Raw genomic sequence first — 20,160 nt, 5'->3', positions numbered from 1 at the left:
CTTTGTGTGCTTAAAAATATTTCATTGAAATTTTGGTTGCATAATTTTACTAGTGTAACACTCACTATAGTTGCTCCAAAATATTCCAGGTCTCTTGTTCCAGGCACACAGTAGGTGGTCATTTTGACCACCCTTAACTAATGAAATGAGAGGACTTAACATGTGGTTAGAAGTTTAAGATACAGTGCATGTTTCTCACTGTCTCTTTCCCTTTGTCACAACCAACAATTTTCCAGATAATGACTCCATCATCCATAGGCCAAGAATGAAAGTAACAGGGACCAAAGCTCCCAGCAGAATTGTGATAGAAATGTAGCATGCCTAAGAAATAAATCTTTGTTGTGTTAAATCACTGTGATTTGCAGGTGTTTGTTATTGAAGCATAACCTAGCCTATCCTGACACAACCAGAATTACTATTTACTCAAAGCTTAACAAAAGGACTCCCTATAAAAGGACTATACAGAGATGTCTTTTTGTTTTTGTTACTAGCATAATTTTTTAGTCAGTTGGAAATGACTAAAAAATGGCTGACATTATTTTAAATATGACTGTTTTCATCAAAACATAAAATACTTGAAGAAGCAATTCCATCCTAGAAACATTCTTCAATAATATTTACAGAAATGCATCAACATACACAATCTTCACAGCACATTTAATAATGATAAAGACTAAATGTTTAGCAATAGGAGAATAGTTACAGGAATTGTGAGGTTTCCATATAAGGGGATTTCTTATTCAGCCATTATACAGTATAAGGAGATTTTTCTTTCTAATCAATATAAGCATTAAGGGTTAAATTTACCCTCTGTGTGAAAGAACAACACAAAACAAGTAAAATATGGATAAAATATGTAAAGCAATGACTTTCAAGACATAAGTATCAGGCAACAAAAGATACTGATCTCCAAGAGACAAGAAATAAATAAGTCAGTCCTAAGATTGCCCTATCATACTGCCTTAGAAGAATTTCTAAACTTTTAACACAAGAATTGAATAACTAGATTGAGTTTACTTGACTCCCTCAGCTTAGGAACCAGTAATATGCCAGTAAAGCAATATTTACTGGAGTGTTTATAGCACTAAATGCCTACGTTAGACCAGAAGAAAGGTCTCAATTAATGACCTCAGTTTCTACTGAGATAGAAAATGAATAGTAATTTAAACCCAAAAGAAAGGAAATAAAGATCAGAGTATAAATTGGTGAAATATAAAAGAAGAAAAAAAATGCAGAGAAAAATCAATGAAACCAAAAACTTGTTCTTAGAAAAGATCAATAAAATTGACAATCCTTTAACCAGACCGACAGGTAAAAGAGAGTATAGAAACAAATTATCAGTATTAGCAATGAGTGGGATAACATCATTACAGACACTACTGATAGTAAAAGGACAATAAGAGAATATTATGAGTAATATTATACCAGTCTATTAAATAAGTTAAGCCCCAGAGCTCATTCAAGAAGAAAAAGGTAACCCGAGTAGCCCCAGGTCTACCCAAGTAATAGAATTTTAATTAAAAACCTTCCCACAAAATAAACTAAAGATCCAGGTGGCTTCATTGTTGAATTCAATCAAACAAAAATAATACTCAATTTCTACACAAACTCTCCAGAACACTGGAAAGAAGAAAATACCTCTCAACTTATAGGAGTTACTAGAAAAGCACAAACCAATATACCCCAGGAACACAGAAGCACAAGTTCTAAAGAAAATTTTAGCAGGTTAACTCCAACAACAGATAAAAAGGATAATAAAAGATGACAGAATAAAGTTTATGGCAGCAATTCAAGATGGGTTTAACATCTGAAAATCAATCAATGTAATTCACCACTTTAACAAAATCATAAGATCATCTAAGTAGACATCAAAACAACACTTGACAAAACTAATATCCACTTTTCTGCTTAAAACTCTCATCAAAGTAGGAATAAAAGAGACGTCCCTTCACCTTATAAAGAAAGGGTCTCTGTGAAAAACACCTAGGAATGTCATATTAATGATTAAAGATTGAGTGCTTTCCTTCTTGGATCAGTAACAAGACAATATTTTTCTGTTCTCACCTTGATCTGGAAATCAACCTGAGGAGAACTGACATCATAAAAATTGAGTCTTCTAACCAATGAATATAATTGATATGCCTCTATATTTATGTGGTCAAAATACAGGAAAAACAAATCTCTCTGATCCTGGCTTAGTAGACCAAACTTTGTTACACTTGACACCAAACAGATTATCCAAAAAAGAACAAAGTGATAAGCTAGATTTCATCAAAATTAAAATTTCTGTTCTTCAAAATACACAGAGAATGAAAGTCATGTCACACACTAAAAAAATAGTTACAAATCACACATTCATATCATATACATCTGGCGTATATAAAGAATTTTCTAAATGCAGTAATGAGAAAACAAATAGCCCAATTAAAACTGGAAAAGTATTTGAATAGGCACTTTATCTAAGATAACAGCTCAGTGGTAAATGAGCATGGGAAGAATGTTCAACATCATTCTTCATTAGGGAAATGTAAAATGAAACTACAACGATTGACTGTAAAATTGAGCATATTGAATGTAAATGAGAATGTGGAGCGACTGGAACTTTAACACACGGCCAGTGGGAATGTAAAGTTGTCCAACTCTTGGGAGTATAATGACAGTCTTTTTAAAAAGTTACAAACATCTACCTATGTGTCACCCTTAAAGAAAAGGGGAACAATAAAAAACACATGTCTCAATGCTCCCTTGTTTCCCAAAATCTAACCATAAGGGAATAATGAGAGCATGTCCAAACACATACTATCTTTTTGTTGTACCAGGGATTGAACCCAGGGTGCTTAACTCACTGAGACATATTTTCAGCCCTTTATATTTTGAGACAGGGTCTCACTAGGTTACTTACAGCCTCACTAAGTTGCTGAGGTTGGCTTGGAACCTGTGATCCTCCTGCTTCAGCCTCCTGAGCTGCTGTGATTACAGGCATGAGCCACCATGCCCACCCATGCATATATTATCTCGAAGGACACTGGCTTTCTCTTATGCATGCTGGAAACTCTCACTATATACTTGTGTATTGGAAGGTTGGTAGTTTGCACAAAGAATCATTGCAGTGATTATCTCTGGGACTGAGGTGTGGCACAGGACAGGGAAGTGATATAGACATGTTAAACACTGACCTGCTATCACTTTTGATAAAATCATAAAGTCATTTTGATAATGTCAGAAAGTTTCCTTTCAGGGTATTTGTGTATTGATAAAGAGGCTCGCTTCTTGGTGAGTGTAAGTAGGGGACAATGGAATGGGGTTAGGGTACTGCTTTTTGGAGAGGACAGTCACCTGTATATCCTGGTAGGTGGTCACAGAAATTTAGCTGAAAACACAGACAGGAAACTCCCCCCTAGTCACCTTAGGCGTGACCTGGAACTTCAGGAAACCTTCAAGTAACAGTTAAGAACAAAGGACAGCGTGAGCAGATAAGTCCACGCCTTCCCTGAGGCGCGAACTAGACGCAGGCGCAGAGGTCTGGGGCGGGCCTCCGGGCGGGCTTGCGGGGCGCTAGAGGTCCGCAGGCGGGAGATAAGTCCCGGGCCCTCCAGCCTGAGTGCCTGGCCACGCCCCCCTGTCCCGGCGCTGCTACCTGGGCCGGCACTGATGCTACGGCGGTAATCTGGCAGGCGCAGCGTCACGCCCCCGTTATATGTTTAAAGGTAACATTTTCTCCTGGGTGGCCTGGGTAGGTTCCGGGCCCGGAGGTGCCGCGGTTGGTGGCTACACGCGGAGGGAGGCGCCCGCAACAGGGTCCGAGCACCTCCTGAGGGCTGCCTACATCAGGCAGGTCCGGGTATGCTGGACCTCCCCCTGCGGGGACTTCACCCGCGGCGGAACCGCTCCGACTCAGGTGGTCTGCGCGTGTATGACCCTCAGGTGGTTGTTTTCGTATCCTGTGGGTTTTTTTTTTTTTTTTTTCCCCCTGTAATGCTGGGCACTTGACCCAGGTCAGCCTGATTCAGTCACATGTTCATTATTTTGAAGGTAAGACTAGAAAGGATTTCATTTTCACCTCCTCTTTCAAGCCTGCATGCGTTGTTGTTTTGAATATATGTAGTCGCCAAAAAAATGCTGAATTTTTCAAGAGGCTGCGTTTGCACGACTTCTTGTAGTATTGTAGTTCATTGGACTATAGTATGAGAAAGTTTATATTTACCTCAAAGAAATGTTGAAGAGAAAAGGTGGACTCTGGCCCTTCCTGTGGGTTGAAAGAATCTATGTTTTAAGGTATGCTGATTTTTGTGTTGGACAAGAATGCCTCTTAAGAAATTCCCCCCAAAACATGAAATTGAAGCATAAATTCTGATTATTGTCTCTCAGAAAACGTTGCAAAATCATTTGTGGAATCATTTGCATTAATGCTTAGAACCCACAGTATCCTTGGTACTAGGATGGGACTGCCCCATTTCAGAAGACCTCCCTGCAGAGGACCTGACTTGGTATTCTCACTGCTCTTTCTCTTCCAGAGTCAGGGAGCAGAGGTTGGGAAGACAGTGGAGTAGGGAACAGTTGCCTCATGCTACTCCTCATTCAGGGATTTTAACAGATTGCCCTCTTCAAGTTCTGTGCAGCTCTCTACTTGGAAAAATTATTTCAATCCAAATATATTTTGCAAACTTAAGTCTTCATGTGGTTTATTTAAGAATAAACATACATATTCTAAAATAAAAATATTTATTGATAGGCTTGCAAGTATAGAAAATTACTTATCAACAAAATGGCAAGTACTGCTTTGTGAAAGAGTTGTTGGACATCAGTTCTTAACTTTTGTCTCCTTGAAATCAGATACTATTTTCTTTTTATTATTATTATTATTTTGTACTTAAGATTGAACCCAGTGTACTTAACCACTAAGCCACACCCCCAGTCCCTCTTATTTTTTATTTTGAGACAGTGTCTCACTAATAATTTTAATATTTTTAATTGTAGCTTTTAGACTTAGAAGGGAACTTAGAGGCCTTGTGGCCCACAGGAACATAAACATTTGTGACAACATCCCCAACGAATTTTGTTTCCTCTTCTGCTTGAATTCTATATAGTAAAAAGAGCACTCCTTAGCACAAGTGATTCTTGTGTTAGAAAGCTAAGCGTTTTAAAGCTGTATTTTGAAACAAGTCTTCAGCCCTCTCTCAGAACGTTCTTCCCCTGTCATTCATTGCACCATTGATTGGTATTTCAGACCCCTTGTCAGGCGCTAGGTACTTGTGGCAGCAGTTTTGATTTCTCAGCATGCCATTTGAGAAAGTAGATTAAGTAAAGGACATTTGATAATTATTTCTTCTCTTTTGGTACTGGTTATTGATCCCAGAGGCATTTTATCACTGAACTATAACCCCAGCTCTTTTAATTTTTTTATTTTGAGATAGGGCTTCACTAAAATTGCCCAGACTGGCCTCAAACTCAGGATCTTTCTGCCTCAGCATCTGCAGTAGCTGGGATTACAGTCATAAACTGTTGCACTTGACTTGATAATTATTTTTGTTCATTTTCATCTTTCTTGTAAATGTGTCTAGAGTTTGGGGATAGTTTTGAATTGTTATGCTGTTATCTGTGATATTTACATATTATTTCTATTGTTATGACAATTAAAAACTTGAGACTTCTTGAAGTATCTGTTTTGAATTCTTTTAGCTTTTTGGGAAGAGACTGATAATGGTTCTGAAGACAGTTGCTTCCATTGCTGCTACAAAGTTGGTTTTAGATGTTCTGTCAGGCTGCCATCTGATCTGACTTTGATTATCTTGCCCTTAGATCTCTGTGGGAGATTTATTAGATACTTTTAGAGGATTCAGTTCACATGGTTACCTGATACACCAAATTAATAAACATATCAAAAAACAATTTGAGTTAAGGTGGCTAAGCATAGCTACTAAATTAGTTCTGAATTATCATCATAGTTTCCTAAAAACTAATAAACACATTTTATACTCTAGAAATATTGAAATGATTGTTCACCTCACTCATTTCTCCCTTTATTTTTATTTATTTATTTATTTATAGTTTGCAGTGCTGGGAATTGAACCCAGGGCCTTGTGCTTGTAAGGCAAGCACCCTACCAACTGAGCTATCTCCCCAGCCCTCATTTAAAGTGTGGCTTATCATTTGATGAAGTCTTATATTTTGGTTTTGTTTTCTACCAGCCATCATGATTTCAGATAATGACTCGAAGACAGCCCCTTACCCTTCCTTCTGCAACCAGGGAAGTAATTCATCTGGTCCTGAAGACTTCAATGAATTGATCTGAGAAAGGTACTTGTGCATCATTAGTCTTAGGTAGCAATTCCCCATTTATTTACACTTGCCAGATTACTTCGGTGTTCTCCAGCCTAAAGAATGGCCTACAGTCAGACAAAGGAGGACAAATACTGTGTATTATCCACATTCTCTCCTTGTGGTAGCTGAAGGCTAGGAGGGGTGGGGAAGGAGCATTAGATAACAGGTAAGATAGATGGAATAAGTTCTGGTCTTCCATTGCACAGTGGATGACTCTAGTTCACAATAACATGTTACATTTTAAGAAGAACTAGAGAGAGGAGCTCAAAGACTCCAAACACAAAGAAATAATAAGGAAATAGAAATGCTGATTACCCTGACTTGATTGGTACATGTTTAATATATGTTAAAATATTACACTGAACCCCATAAAAGGCACTCATACTACATATTCATAAATTTAAAACAAAATTAAAAAGAATGATCTACAGACGCAGAAATTAGCCATATTTATAAGTCAGTAGAAAAGTTTCTTCATTAAATAAAATGGTGTGTCATCTGTGCCAGGACACACAAGTCACTTAACTTGTCTTGCTCATATTTGTGGTGTTTCTCTGTAAGTGTGTCTGATAACACCTTTCACCCTTCTGAAGAGAGTGTAAAGGAGGGAGAGCCACCTTGCCATTGTTGGTAAAGAGTGGTTTGGCTAATGGCAGAACTGATGGCAATGGGAACCAGATTGTGAATATTGTGCCCAAGTTCATTCTCCCTGTCTTTCCAAGCTGAACTTTAGTAGTAGAGTTCAGAGACAAATTGAGAAATGGAAGGTGGTAGAAAGTAAATATTTACCAGTCTTTAATGTATCAATAGATTGCCTCATCTATCTCCTCTACATAGTTGAGTTTGATTTACAAAAGTAGGATACAGTGGTTTATTTTACTTTACAGCATTTACTCTTGATGCCAAAGCCATAGGTTTTATCCTAGTAGAGACCTGTTCTTAATTTCAATTTTGATAGACTTTGATCCTAACTCTGACACGTCAATTTGCCTGAAATTGGTCAAATCTCAGAGTATGAATGGATCAGTGCCACATATTTCAATATAAATGAAAAATTGAAAAAAATTCAGAGGCGTATGTTCCATTAACAGCAGACAAAATGTATTTATATGGGAATGATAAAGTTACAAAAAAGTTACATGTCTGCCTATTTCATTATTATAACATGATGCTGAAAACTGGAATTAAAATATGTACATAACCAATAAACAAATATAGTCATGAACTACCTTAAACTCTTTGTAATATCTCTGCATAGATATTAATATTAAAATGTGAATCGTCAGAGTCCTTTGCTTGATCTATATCCTTAGTAGAGCTTAAAGTGTAATTTCTGGCAAGTATTGCGATATTTCCACTAACCAGGTCTTTTTTCAATGGTCAAAAAATTGTTTTGGAATTAGTAATTTCCTAACAAAATTCTACCAGGTATACAATGATATATAAATAACCTAAGCAAAGTTATTTCATTTTGACTTATATATTATGACAAATGTGTTTTTGTGGTATTTTGCCAAGACAGGAAGTGAAGTCAAATGGATGTTGGTGAGTGCTCTGGGACAGCAGGAGCTTTGCTTTGTTGGTTCAGAGTCAGCTGTAACTTGGAAGCCTTCTTTAGGTAAGAAAGGCTGGAAGAAGAAATAATCCATTTCTTTAGTTTGAAAAAGAAATGATCTTTTGTTAAATGGTTCCATATCTTTAGGCTAGGATTTTTATTTCAAGACTTTCAAGGCATTAAGATTAATTTGTCTTACATTCTAAAATATATCTTACTGAAGCATATAGCTATAAAATAGTATTTTTATGAAGTTTATAACTTTGGGATGAAATTAATATACCAAGGAAAATGAAAATTAAAATGTTACTTTTACTAAATTATTGCTATTAATATTATATCTTTTAATTTTTTATTGTGAGTCTTCTAATCAGTAAATGGGCAATTTAGTGTTTTTTGTTTTTTGGGTTTTTTTTTTTTTTTTTTTTTTTTTTTTTTTTTTTTTTTTTTGGTACTAGGAATTGAACCCAGGGGCATTTAACCTATTAATTTAACCATTGAGCCACATCCCCAGCCCTTTGTTTAGGGAGGGTCTCATGGAGTTGCTAAGTGCCTTGATAAGTTGCTGAGGCTGGCTTTGAACTTGTGATCCTCCCTCCTCAGCCTCCTGAGCCACTGGGATTACAGGTGTGCGCCCTATGTCTGGCTAATTTAGTGATTTTATCCAATAATTTTAGCCATCCATGTTATATGAATTATATTTAAGATATAATACAATCCTGTTTAGAGAACTACAAGGTGGTTTTCTAACCCGGCATTTGGGTGAAGTATTTGTTTTATGTTTGGCTTCACTGATTTTCTGGGATAGGATTCTTATTGGGGGCAACATTTCTTTGGTAATAATTAGTGAAATTTTAACTATATATTTTGTAGGTTGTCAAATGAAAAGTTATAAACAAAATGTTAATAAATATTCTCTGCATCTGAATTTAGAATCCAACTTCCATTGCTTTACTTACTTTACTTTGCTTTAATTACTATTGTATTTAAATAGCATTAAAGAGATTAATAGCATATACTTAGAACTATTGATAATCAGCAGTTTTGTGTATTTTACATTGAATTGCTGGATAGTTTCAAAGTTAATGCATATAACTAGTTTAGTCAAACTAAAATATATGTAGTAGCTTTTATGATGCTTGGGATATAGCTTTGCAACTATTTTTCTTTCTCTGTTCAGTTTTCCAAATCCTAAAGATAACTTCACTTTGTTCTGTGACTTTATAGGTCAGTCCTGCTTCTGGTATCCACCTCTATGTTGTAGTTAAGAAATGTTTCATATCAGATAAAGTGGCTCACAAGACAGACATATTTACACATTAAATGACTATTTCATTAGATTTGAAGGTATGTTTCAGTTATGAAATTGAACTTTGAAGGGTAAAAGGAATGATTAAATAGTTAACCAGACTTAAATGAAATTCATAACCACCCTTACAATTATTTTGCCTTTTAAATAATTGTATGCTTGAAATACTTAGAATTCTCAGATAAAGTATATGTAGAAGATGACCATATATATTTGAATATATCTGAACTTCAAATTTGGTGTAAGTTAGTTGCAACCCAGGCTGGCTAATACCTAGAGATCCATCATTTCTTTTTTGCGGGAGTGAAGAATGCTTGTTCCCTTGCTGTTTATCTTTGACTGAAGAGGATCAGATGTATTGCTTAAAAGAAGATTCTGTCCCTGCTGTATCCATCTTCCCTAGAGTTCATGTGTCCCAACTGTCATCTGAAAATGTTACAGAGCATTTGACTTTTTCTTAGAATTGTACTTTGACATAGAAGTAAAAATAGTTCAGAAAAATGCATTGGACAATTTAATATAGCAATACAGACTGCAACCTTTATTGAGCACTTACTATGTGCTGCCACACGCAGCACTTTAATCCTCACAACAATTTTATTAGCTGGGTGTGGTTGTAATCTCTGTTTTTCACATGCTTTGAGTAATTTTCTCTGACAAGATTATTGAGTGAGTAGCATAGATGAGATTTACCTAGACTTATACTTTCAATTATGGTCTTCGAGACCTCTCAGGAGTTCTTAGCAAAATTGCAGTGTGTTGCTTCCTCCTTTGTAGGAGTGGTATGATATAGTAATTGACCAAAAACAAAAACAAAAACAGAAACAAAACCTGGGACATACGCTGCTTCCTTACACATTTTCTCTTGGAAGCTTCTCCAACCACTTCTCCCCTGTGCAAACTCAGTCAAATGCCATTCTCTTTTTCTTCCACTGCATCTTGTCCCACCTTCAGTCATTTAATTTATCATTGGTTTTCTCCATGTAATGATATATTTGAGAATAAGTTTACACTTATATATCTCTATCCCCAGGGTAAAGCAGCACCTATCAATGCTTGAAAGTGAAATATTATTATGAAAATTATTATTTAATTGTTTTCATTTTATAATATGATTCTGTACAATTAAAGTGCAAATAGTTAATAGAAATGTGAAAAAGATCAAACACTTAACATTTTCTAATGTTTACAGAATGAAGAGGAACAATTTTTCTGTTGTGAATAAAATTGTCCAGTCTTCACCAGCAGTGAAACAGCCCAAACTTGGGTTCTGCTCTTCTCTAAAACAGACTCATGTGTCCACTGTTGTTCTCGACTGGGGGAGTCTGCCTCACCACGTGGTATTACGAATTTTTCAGTATCTTCCTTTAATAGATCGGGCCCGAGCATCTTCTGTGTGTAGGAGATGGAATGAGGTGTTTCATATTCCTGACCTTTGGAGGAAGTTTGAATTTGAACTGAACCAATCAGCTACTTCATATTTTAGGTCTACTCATCCTGACCTCATTCAACAGATCATTAAAAAGCATGCTATACATCTTCAGTATGTCAGCTTTAAGGTAAGAAAAATAAACACTATCGAAAAATGGGCTTATATTTTGTTTTAACAACTTTTTGTCTGTATATTTCAGTTTTTGGTGATTTATAATTGCATATAATAGTGGGAATCATTATGCCATATTTGTAGATGCATAAAACATAATTCGATCAATCTCATTCCCAGGTACCTTCCCTTCCCCTCCACTCTTCCTTCCCCCCAAAACTTGCTCTACCTCACTGATCTCCTGTCTATTATTACTATTGTATTTTAGTTAGTGTGTTATAATTATATAGAGATATGCAGAATTCATTATGGTATATTCATACGTGGCATGGACATAGCATAATTGGTAGATTTTATTCTTTGGTACTTCCCCACGTCTGTCCTTCCTCTCTCCATCTCAGTTTCCTCCTTCTACTCTATTGGTCTTTCTTCTATTTTTGTGAGATTATCTCCCCTTTTTTATTCATTTTTTTATTCTCTCTCTTTCTTCTTCATATGAAAGAAAACATTTGAACCTTGACTTTCTGAGTGTGGCATATTTCACTCAACATGTTCTCCAGTTCTGTTCGTTTACCTACAAATAGCATGATTTCCTTCTTTTTTATGGCAGAGTAAAACTCCACTGTGTATCTATACCACATTCTTTTTTTATCAATCCATCTGTTTACAGGTACCTGGGCTAATTCCATAACTCAGTTATTGTGAAATGTGCTGATGTAGACATTGGTGTGCATGTATCACTATAGTGTGTAGATCTTCTGGATAAATACCAAGTAGTGGGATACCTGAGTGGTTCCATTCCTAGTACTTTGAGGAATCTCCTTCCTGCTTTTCAAAGTGATCATACTAATTTGCATTGCCTCCAACAAAGTATACCTTTTCCCCACCTCCTCATCAGTAATTATTGTTCTTTGTACTCTTGATGTCTGCCATTCTATTTGGACTGAGATAAAATCTCAGTGTAGTTTTCATTAGCATTTCCCTAATTGCTGAGGATGTTGAATGTATTTTTACTATATTTGTTGGTCATTTGTATTTCCTCTTTTGAAAAATGTCTTTTTAGATCATTTGCCCATTTGTCAACTGGGGTATTCTAATTCTGTGAAGAATGTCATAGGTACTTTGATGGGGATTGCATTCAATCTGTACATCACTTTCATGTCCTGTTTTTTAATCCATTCTGTCAGTCTGTGTCTTTCAGTTGGATAATAGAGACCATTTACATTCAGAATTATTATGAAAAGATGTTTATTATTTTCTTGTCACTTTCATTTGTTTCACAAATTTAATTTGGTCTTAATTTTCATTTGCTTAATTACTAGCAAACTTCATCCATTTGATGACTGTGGAATTTTGTTTTTGAGTTCTTCTGAGTGTAGTATTGAAATAATTTCTATAATGTTGTCTTAGTTGTTATGAATTATTTTAATTTATCCTTGTGAAAAGTTTTTATTCTTAAATTCTGAATGATAGCTTTCCTGGATATAACAATATTGATTGGTAATTGTTTTCTTTCAGAGCTTAGATTACCTCATTCCAAGTGCTCCTGGATTTTAGAGTATGAGCTGAGAAGTCAGAAGTGAGCCTTATTGGTTTAACTCTACATGAGTGACTTGACATTTTCCTCCTATGACTTTTAATGTTTTATCCTTATTCTGTTAGGCATTTTGATTTTGATGTGCCTTGGAGGGTTTTTTAAATATATCTATTTGAGGATCTATTTGCCTCTTATATATGGATGTCTATCTCATTCCTAAGATTTGGAGAATTTTCTGTTATAATTTCACTGAAAATGTTCTTAATACCATTAGTCTATATCTCTATTCTGTCTTCCCAATCTCAGTGACTCTTAAGTTTGATCTCTTAATGTTGTCTTGGAGTTCTTTTTTTTTTTTTTTTTTTTTTTTGGTACCAGGGATTGAACCCAGGGATGCTTAACCACTGAGCCACATCCCCAGCCCTATTTTGTATTTCATTAGAGACAGGGTCTCGCTGAGTTGCTTAGAGCCTCATTAAGTTGTTGAGGCTGACTTTAACTCTTGATCTTCTGCCTCAGCCTCCCGAGCCACTGGGATTACAGGCATGCACCACCAAACCTGGCCATCCTAGAGTTCTCGTATATTCTTTTTTTTTTTTAATTTTTATTTTATAGTTGTAGATGGACAGCATGCCTTTATTTTATTTATTTATTTTTATGTGGTGCTAAGAATCAAATCCAGTGCCTCACACATGCTAAGTAAGCTATAGTCCTAGCCCCAGTTCTTGTATATTCTGATTATGTTCTTTTTTATTTCTTACTGCATACTAAGTATTCAAGTTCACATACTCTGTCTCTGAGGCCTGAAGTTCAGTGGATTTATTATATTTTTCGTTTCCAGGAGTTCTGTTTGATTTTATTTTAGAATCTTTTTCTCTTTATTGAAATGGATTTTCTACTATTGCATTTACTCTTTAAATTCATTCCTTAGATCTTCTTTTAGTTCGTTAATCATTTTAATAATCAATTTTTGTAATGTTTCTTTGTTTATCCACATCAGTATCTGTGGATTCCTTTGTTGGGAGATTATAAATTTTGGAATGAGCCTTGTGTGCCTGTTTCCTCACATTTTTAAGATATCTTAGACTTGCACATCTGTTAAGATGAATTCATCCTTCTTTTTTATGAGAGGGTCCTTTAGGGGGTAGTTATCTCTTTTGGAGTAAGTCCTGGGTTGTTGGTATATCTTAACTTTAATACATAGACTCAGTGTATTGCAAGTGTTAATTGTTAATTTCAACTGCCAGTGCCTCTCACTTTGCCTCTACCAAACTGCTAATTTAAGTCACTCTTGAAGAGCTGCTGTAACACTGGATTCCTCTGAGTGGTTATTTTGAAACGTCTCTGTTTTTGCAGTAGGAGCGCATGTCTTATAGTCTGTGTATTCCTGCTTGGCACCTGGTTGTTGATTGTGGGTTGTTGTCTCTCCTCTTCCATGTGTTAAAGTATTATCGAATCCTGAGTAGGATTAGCTTATATGTGAAGCAAGGTGCACTGTCACTTGGCTGGATTGTGGGTGTAGTTCAGCCGCAGAGTCTCTACCCCTTGAACCCAGACATGTCTCAGTCACTTCCCAACCCCTCCCAGAGATGCAGGAAACAAAAAAAGCAGGAGATGTTATACAGCATTAAAATAAATGTCTGTTGCCTACTATGACATCTACAACAACAATTACCACAAAAAGAGAAGAAATAGGGTCAGCAGTTAACAATAAATAGCTACAAATTAGACCTAGCATTAAAGTAAACAGCAGGTGTTAAATGGCTATCCATAGTATTAATACCTGCAATGATGTGAATGGTCAGGGCAGGAATTGCATATACTAAATATGAACAAGTTCTAAAAGATGGTAAGTTGCAGTTTATTAAGACAAAAGAAAATGAGTATGAAGGCAATAGAAAGTTTAAAATATTCAAAAAGTGAACAGGGAAAGCAGGCAAGAGGTAGCAAGTGACAGCTAAAAAGAAGGAGTAAAGAATAACTAAAAGAAGCAAAATATGAACAAGAGAAATTGACTTTTAGAGAAGAAAGGAGGGAGGGAACAAGAAACAAAAGCAAAGGAAAAACAAGCAAATAAATTAAAAAATCAAAGCAAAATTAAAAAGTCAGGACAGAGCTGATACACAATTCTAAATGGGAATTTCCAGTGTTGGGGTTTGGGGATTAGCTCTGACCGTACCCTTGGAACTTTGTCAGGTAGTACCTGCTCCAGATCAATTGGATCCCCGTACCCTGGGGCTGGACAGATGCTGATCTCTGCTGGGCATCTGGACCTCAAGGGCCTCCCAAGAACTCTACTCATAGGGCAGGGTAACTAACCCTCCACAACTCTTGAAAGGTGGTTTTTCCTGGATCAGATCATGTAATTGTACCTGTGTCTCTAGCTTCTGGACTCTCCCCAGCTGGTCCTATGAACTTCGAGGCCCAGAGGGAAAGTGAGCTACACTCCCCCAGAATCCCCAGCCTGAATCACCATGGGCACAATCCTCTCTGTGTCCATTTCAGTTGTGCCCTGCCAGGTGTACTCTAGGCACCACAGCAGCATGGCAGTATTTGTCATGGTCATCTGAGCTCTCCATCTTGCCTGTTTTAGGATGACTCCCTGCCTCAGCTCTCCACTTGCCAGCCCAGAAACATGCAGTACCTTTCAAACACCAGTTCACTGTGCAGCTCTGGTTCAGCTAAGTTCAGACCACGTCTCCATTCTACTGGTTCTCCCACACCTAATGTGTTTACCGTGTTTCTCTCTCTGTCTCTCTGCCTGTGTCCTGTCTCCCTCAGTGGTGAACTGGTGCCACTGGCCTGGCTCCAAAGTGACTTTTATTGTCCTTTGTTCAAAGCACCTGAATTCTGTGTTTCTATGATTCTCTTACTGTCTCATATTGAATTTCAGTGAATTCCCTTTATCACTCACCTCAATGAGAAGCAGTACTCCCGCTGCTTAAATCCAGAACCATGGAGCAACTGGAAAATCACCCTTCTTCTAATCCGCCATCTTTTCTTCTACCTGTTAACAACCAACAACCATTTTGTATATCTAGATCCTTATCTGGAGGTACTCTTGAGTTTTGCAGAATTTTTATCTCAAAAATTTTCCAGTTTTTCTCTAGTTACTGAGTAGATTGAAGTATAGATCTTGAACTATAACTGACTAACTTAAACTTCAGTTTTCTTCATCTGGATGTTATTACTGAAATTCAGGTAATGATAAAAGATTTGAAAGCATGAAATAGTTGGCAAGTTAATTTGTCATCGCTTCTGTTTCTTATTTTATAGTCTGAGACATTTTGTATAAAGAAATATTCATCTGTATTGATTAAAGGAATAAATAAAATTGTGCAATTGAATTTTATTAAATAATTATATTTCCAGTAACTTTGATATTTAGGAAATTCAGATTTAAAAATTGTCTTTATAGGTTGATAGTAGTACTGAGTCAGCAGAAGCTGCCTGTGATATACTTTCTCAGCTGGTAAATTGTTCTATCCAGACCTTGGGACTGATTTCAACAGCCAAGCCGAGTTTTATGAATGTGTCAAAGGTAAGGATACTGTGTTTTTTGTGTGATATATACTAAAATTATTAAAAGTTGCCAAACTAGGCAAAACCGAATCTTTCCCTAAAGACAGACTCATCCTACTTTTAAAAGATACACAGGAAACCCTATTCAGATACCCTGAAAAAATGGGAATTTGGGATTAGGACAATAAGATAATAGAAATAATCAGATGAAAACTTACTGGTTCTGTATAGGTATTTCCTTGTTTCTGAGCTATATTTCAGATTAGTCTGAAATGCTGCTTAGATTCTAAAAGCTGTGGCTAATGTTGTGCATCAGCCTCCAGGGTCAGCTTCTAGGTCAGCTGATGCAGTCACTGGAGCAGGCACCAAGAATTGACTTCAGGATAAAGTGAGTTTTGTGGCTGTTGCTTGTTGAGGATCTCTCTGAGACTTGGGTGTCTTTTGCTTGCAAACTAAAGAAAAATAAGATAAAATTGCAGCATTTTACTAAGCATAAAAAGTGCTAAAAAAATACACTGTCGTTGTAGTAATATGTGGACTCTAATGTTTTAAGACTAAAGTAGCTAATTGTAAGTTAATTAAAGGGAGAAAATGAACTTTATATTTCTTAAAGAAAAAGTAGTATATTTATATTTCTCTAACAATTTTGACACCATAAAATTAAGTAGAGGCCTAGCCCCACACCCTTTAAAAACTTTTGTGAATCAATTTATAATCAATGTTTTCTTATAAATGAATTTGCATTTTTAACCAGTTTGGTCAATCTGATGGGAACAATGGAACCATAGTAGGTTCTATTAATGTTGAAAATTGATTTTAAAAAGGAAAAGTGATCATGCCTAGATTTGAGTTGCAGACTTCCTATCTTTACCAGAAAATAGTGCATCTGAAACCTTGTGGAATTGTTCTCATTTCGAGCTCGAACTATAAATAAACTTTAGTTTGTAAATCTTTAAGTCATTTAAAGATTTGGATTTACTCTGTTTGGATAATTTGCTTGGCAAAGCATGTCAGTGAAGATTATGTCATCTATCTCACCATTCATTCTCTTAACGAGTATCTTATTATATGTCACATGCTATTTTAGGTCTGGAAATATGTAAGTGGATAAAACATAATATTTCTATTTCTTCTAGGGCAGGAGTTGAAAAGATCCAAAGAATAAACATTTCAGGCTCTGAGGGCCATATAGCCCTGCCTCAAATATTCAACTGGTGTGTTACAGTGTAAGACCAACACATGCAGTGCATAATGAAGGGGCAGGATGTGTGCCAGTCATACTTTATTTACTGACACTGAAATCTGAGTTTCATGTAGTTTTCACATTGCACAATATGACTATTTAAAAATTTTTTCCAGTCCTTTAAAAATGTAAAAACTATTCTTAAATCGTGAATCATATAGACAGACCATGGGCTGAATTTGACTGGTGGTCCATAATTTGATGACCCTTATTCTAGGAAACAAATATAATTGTATCTTTTTAATATTGAACACCACATCCTTAAGGTTGAGAATAATAACAGCAAGTCCTGTTCTATGAAATTTTCTCACCATTCCATTAACTAATTATAAAAGTATAAAACTACACTTTGTTATAATAAAAATTTCTTCTGCTAGTTAATGGTACTGTGAAAAACAGTAATATGTTGATTTTACTATGTTATTGTTTGCATTTGTTGACATAGCTTTAATGAATTATTTGATTTGAAGCTGTGGACTTTTAAATGTTTTCATAATTTTTTCCTTATGTCCCACCAGGCTCATTTTGTCTCAGCACTTACAGTTGTGTTTGTCAACTCAAAATCATTATCATCAATCAAAATTGAAGACACACCAGTGGATGATCCTTCATTGAAGATTCTTGTTGCCAATAATAGTGATACTCTAAGACTCCTAAAAATGAGTAGCTGTCCTCATGTTTCATCTGATGGTAGCTTATATTTTTTAAAGATAAAGTGATTTTTTTAATCATAGTAATGATAACAGTATAATTTCTTATTGAAAACTACAGACTTATGAAACCTAATTCATTAATTTTATTCAAAATAAGTCAATGTGCAAGCTGGATATAGCTTAAATTGCTTTTCCTGAGAATATTTTAGTTACATATATATATTCAAACACATAAATATACACTTTGTATTACTTATATAATCCTATCTCTTGGCAGCCATCTCAGAAATCGTTAGGTATCTGTTGTAGCAAATAGTAAATACTATCAAATTTAAATTTACCAAGCATTATATTAGTATAATAAATATGATTATTTTTCTTAAGAATTTTTCTCCATTCTCCACAGGAATCCTTTGTGTAGCTGACCGTTGTCAAGGCCTTAAAGAACTGGCACTGAATTATTACATTCTAAGTGATGAACTTCTTCTGGCACTTTCAAGTGAGACTCATGTTAACCTTGAACATCTTCGAATTGATGTTGTAAGTGAAAACCCTGGACAGATTGAATTTCATCCTATTAAAAAGCACAGTTGGGATGCACTTATTAAACACTCTCCTGCAGTTAATGTTGTTATGTACTTCTTTTTATATGAAGAAGAATTTGAGCCATTCTTCAAAGAAGAAACCCCAGTTACTCACCTTTATTTTGGTCGTTCAGTTAGCAAAGCTATTTTAGGACAGATAGGTCTTAATTGTCCACGACTAATTGAATTAGTGGTGTGTGCTAATGGTCTTCAGCCTCTTGATAATGAACTTATTTGTATTGCTGAACACTGTAAAAATTTAACAGCTTTGGGCCTCAGTGAGTGTGAAGTTAGCTGCAGTGCATTTGTTGAGTTTGTCAGACTCTGTGGGAGAAGACTAAACCAGCTCTGTATCATGGAGGAAGTTCTGATCCCTGATGACAATTACAGCCTCGATGACATTCATACTGAAGTCTCAAAATACCTGGGGAGAGTGTGGTTCCCTGATGTGATGCCTATCTGGTGACCAACTACCAAAGCTTCTGAACTTTTGGAAAAATCAATAAGATTAGCTGCTTTCTGTCTATGCAAATGTAAACTTTAAGATGCATAGCCTAAATATTTTAGTTAAATATTTTATTGTTTGCAAGCTGTCTTAATGGATTGCTGCAGAATTATTTGAAAAAAGTATAAGAAATGTCAGTAACCAGAAATCTTTGTCAATAAAGCACAGACTTTGTATAGATTTAGCTGGTTGATAGGCTAGGGCTAAAAACTATAGTTGTTTTTTTAAGTAGATTCGTTAGCCATCCTTGAAAGGTATATTTTAGCTTAGTAAGTAAATTTATGTTAAACTTGGATCCCTTCAGTTGTGCCTTTTATTTTACAATTCTTATTGCTTTTATTGTACCTGGTTCCTCTTCATAATAATACATTTTATAAAATATGTAGTATTAAAAATTAGAGTAAAATCAAAATATAGATACAGGAGCTTAATTAATTGTATTTATAAAAATTTTAGCACTTCATAAGATTATCTTGTGATTCAATAAACAGCTTCTAATTTCCAGTGTACTTTGAATTCTACTTTATATTAACTTGGAAAATAATTGGCATTAGATTAAAATTAAATAATTCTGATCCTTTTTATAATGATGCTACGAAAAGAAAAAAGACACTGTGATGGTTGGTTGATTAAATACATTCCATAGATAAAGAGGTAAATTTTGGAGGATGTGTTAGAGAGGGAATTGGCATGACCTGCTACTTATTAATGAATCTGGAATTATGCCAAATCTTTTGCATAAGTGACCTCATAATTTAATTAACAGCACAGTTAAAACTCTTCACTATCTTGAATTTAGGATGAAGATGTAACCTTAAAATAACCTACAGCACATGGCTCTTCCCACTTCTTTGGCCTCATCTCCCACCATGCTGCTTCTGGCCCTTCTGCTATTCTCTCAGTTCCTTCAACTGTCCTCTGCCTTCCAAACACAAGGCACCTGCAATCTTCTGTCCATCCCGTTTCACTCTGTGCTCCTCCATGCCTTTTTCAGTGTTGCTTCCTCACAGAGGCCTTCCTTAACACCTGGCCCATTCCCTGTGTCAGGTCCAGGCTGTGCAAACCCTCACACTCTGTGGCTCTTAGCAGGATTTATCAGTGTAATTTACCATTTACTTGTCTGATTATTGTGAATTTATTCCATTGCATTGGAAACTCCATCAGTGTAAGACCACTGGGTTTTTTCCTTATTGTTATATCCCCAGCATCTGGCATACTAGTTAGCACATAGTAGGTTCTCAATAAACCTTACCTCAGTACTTTCTTTTTCAAATTTGTTCCCCTGCTTTCTGTTCCCAGTGTCTTAAATTTCTAAGAAACCAATTAAACTTAAAAAAATAAAATTAAGTATCATTTTCCAGCTTTGAATACTTTTAATTACAAAAATT

At 35.6% G+C, this 20,160-nt stretch overlaps 1 protein-coding gene across 1 annotated transcript; it reads left to right on the top strand.

Annotated features, from left to right (window-relative positions):
- The first annotated feature begins 6,246 nt into the window (after positions 1-6,246).
- On the top strand, positions 6,247-19,072 carry LOC124987453 (F-box/LRR-repeat protein 21-like). Its single transcript, XM_047556699.1, has 6 exons — positions 6,247-6,297; positions 7,844-7,939; positions 10,378-10,744; positions 15,684-15,806; positions 17,549-17,720; positions 18,090-19,072. Exons 2-6 carry the CDS (start codon positions 7,857-7,859, stop codon positions 18,731-18,733), a joined length of 1,389 nt encoding a protein of 462 aa, XP_047412655.1. The 5' UTR covers positions 6,247-6,297; positions 7,844-7,856; the 3' UTR covers positions 18,734-19,072.
- Positions 19,073-20,160: the final 1,088 nt, after the last annotated feature.

This window comes from Sciurus carolinensis, chromosome 6 (assembly GCF_902686445.1).
Source record: "Sciurus carolinensis chromosome 6, mSciCar1.2, whole genome shotgun sequence".
NCBI lineage: Eukaryota > Metazoa > Chordata > Mammalia > Rodentia > Sciuridae > Sciurus > Sciurus carolinensis.
This window is presented reverse-complemented; position numbering and strand designations above follow the sequence as displayed.

What these genes read in the sequence shown, in the direction of transcription:
- LOC124987453 (XM_047556699.1), top strand. Translation starts at nt 7,857, where the DNA reads ATGGATGTTGGTGAGTGCTCTGGGACAGCAGGAGCTTTGCTTTGTTGG. An exon ending in GTTTTATGAATGTGTCAAAG is followed by an intron (nt 15,807 to 17,548) that starts GTAAGGATACTG and finishes ATGTCCCACCAG; the next exon opens with GCTCATTTTGTCTCAGCACT. An exon ending in TCCTCATGTTTCATCTGATG is followed by an intron (nt 17,721 to 18,089) that starts GTAGCTTATATT and finishes CATTCTCCACAG; the next exon opens with GAATCCTTTGTGTAGCTGAC.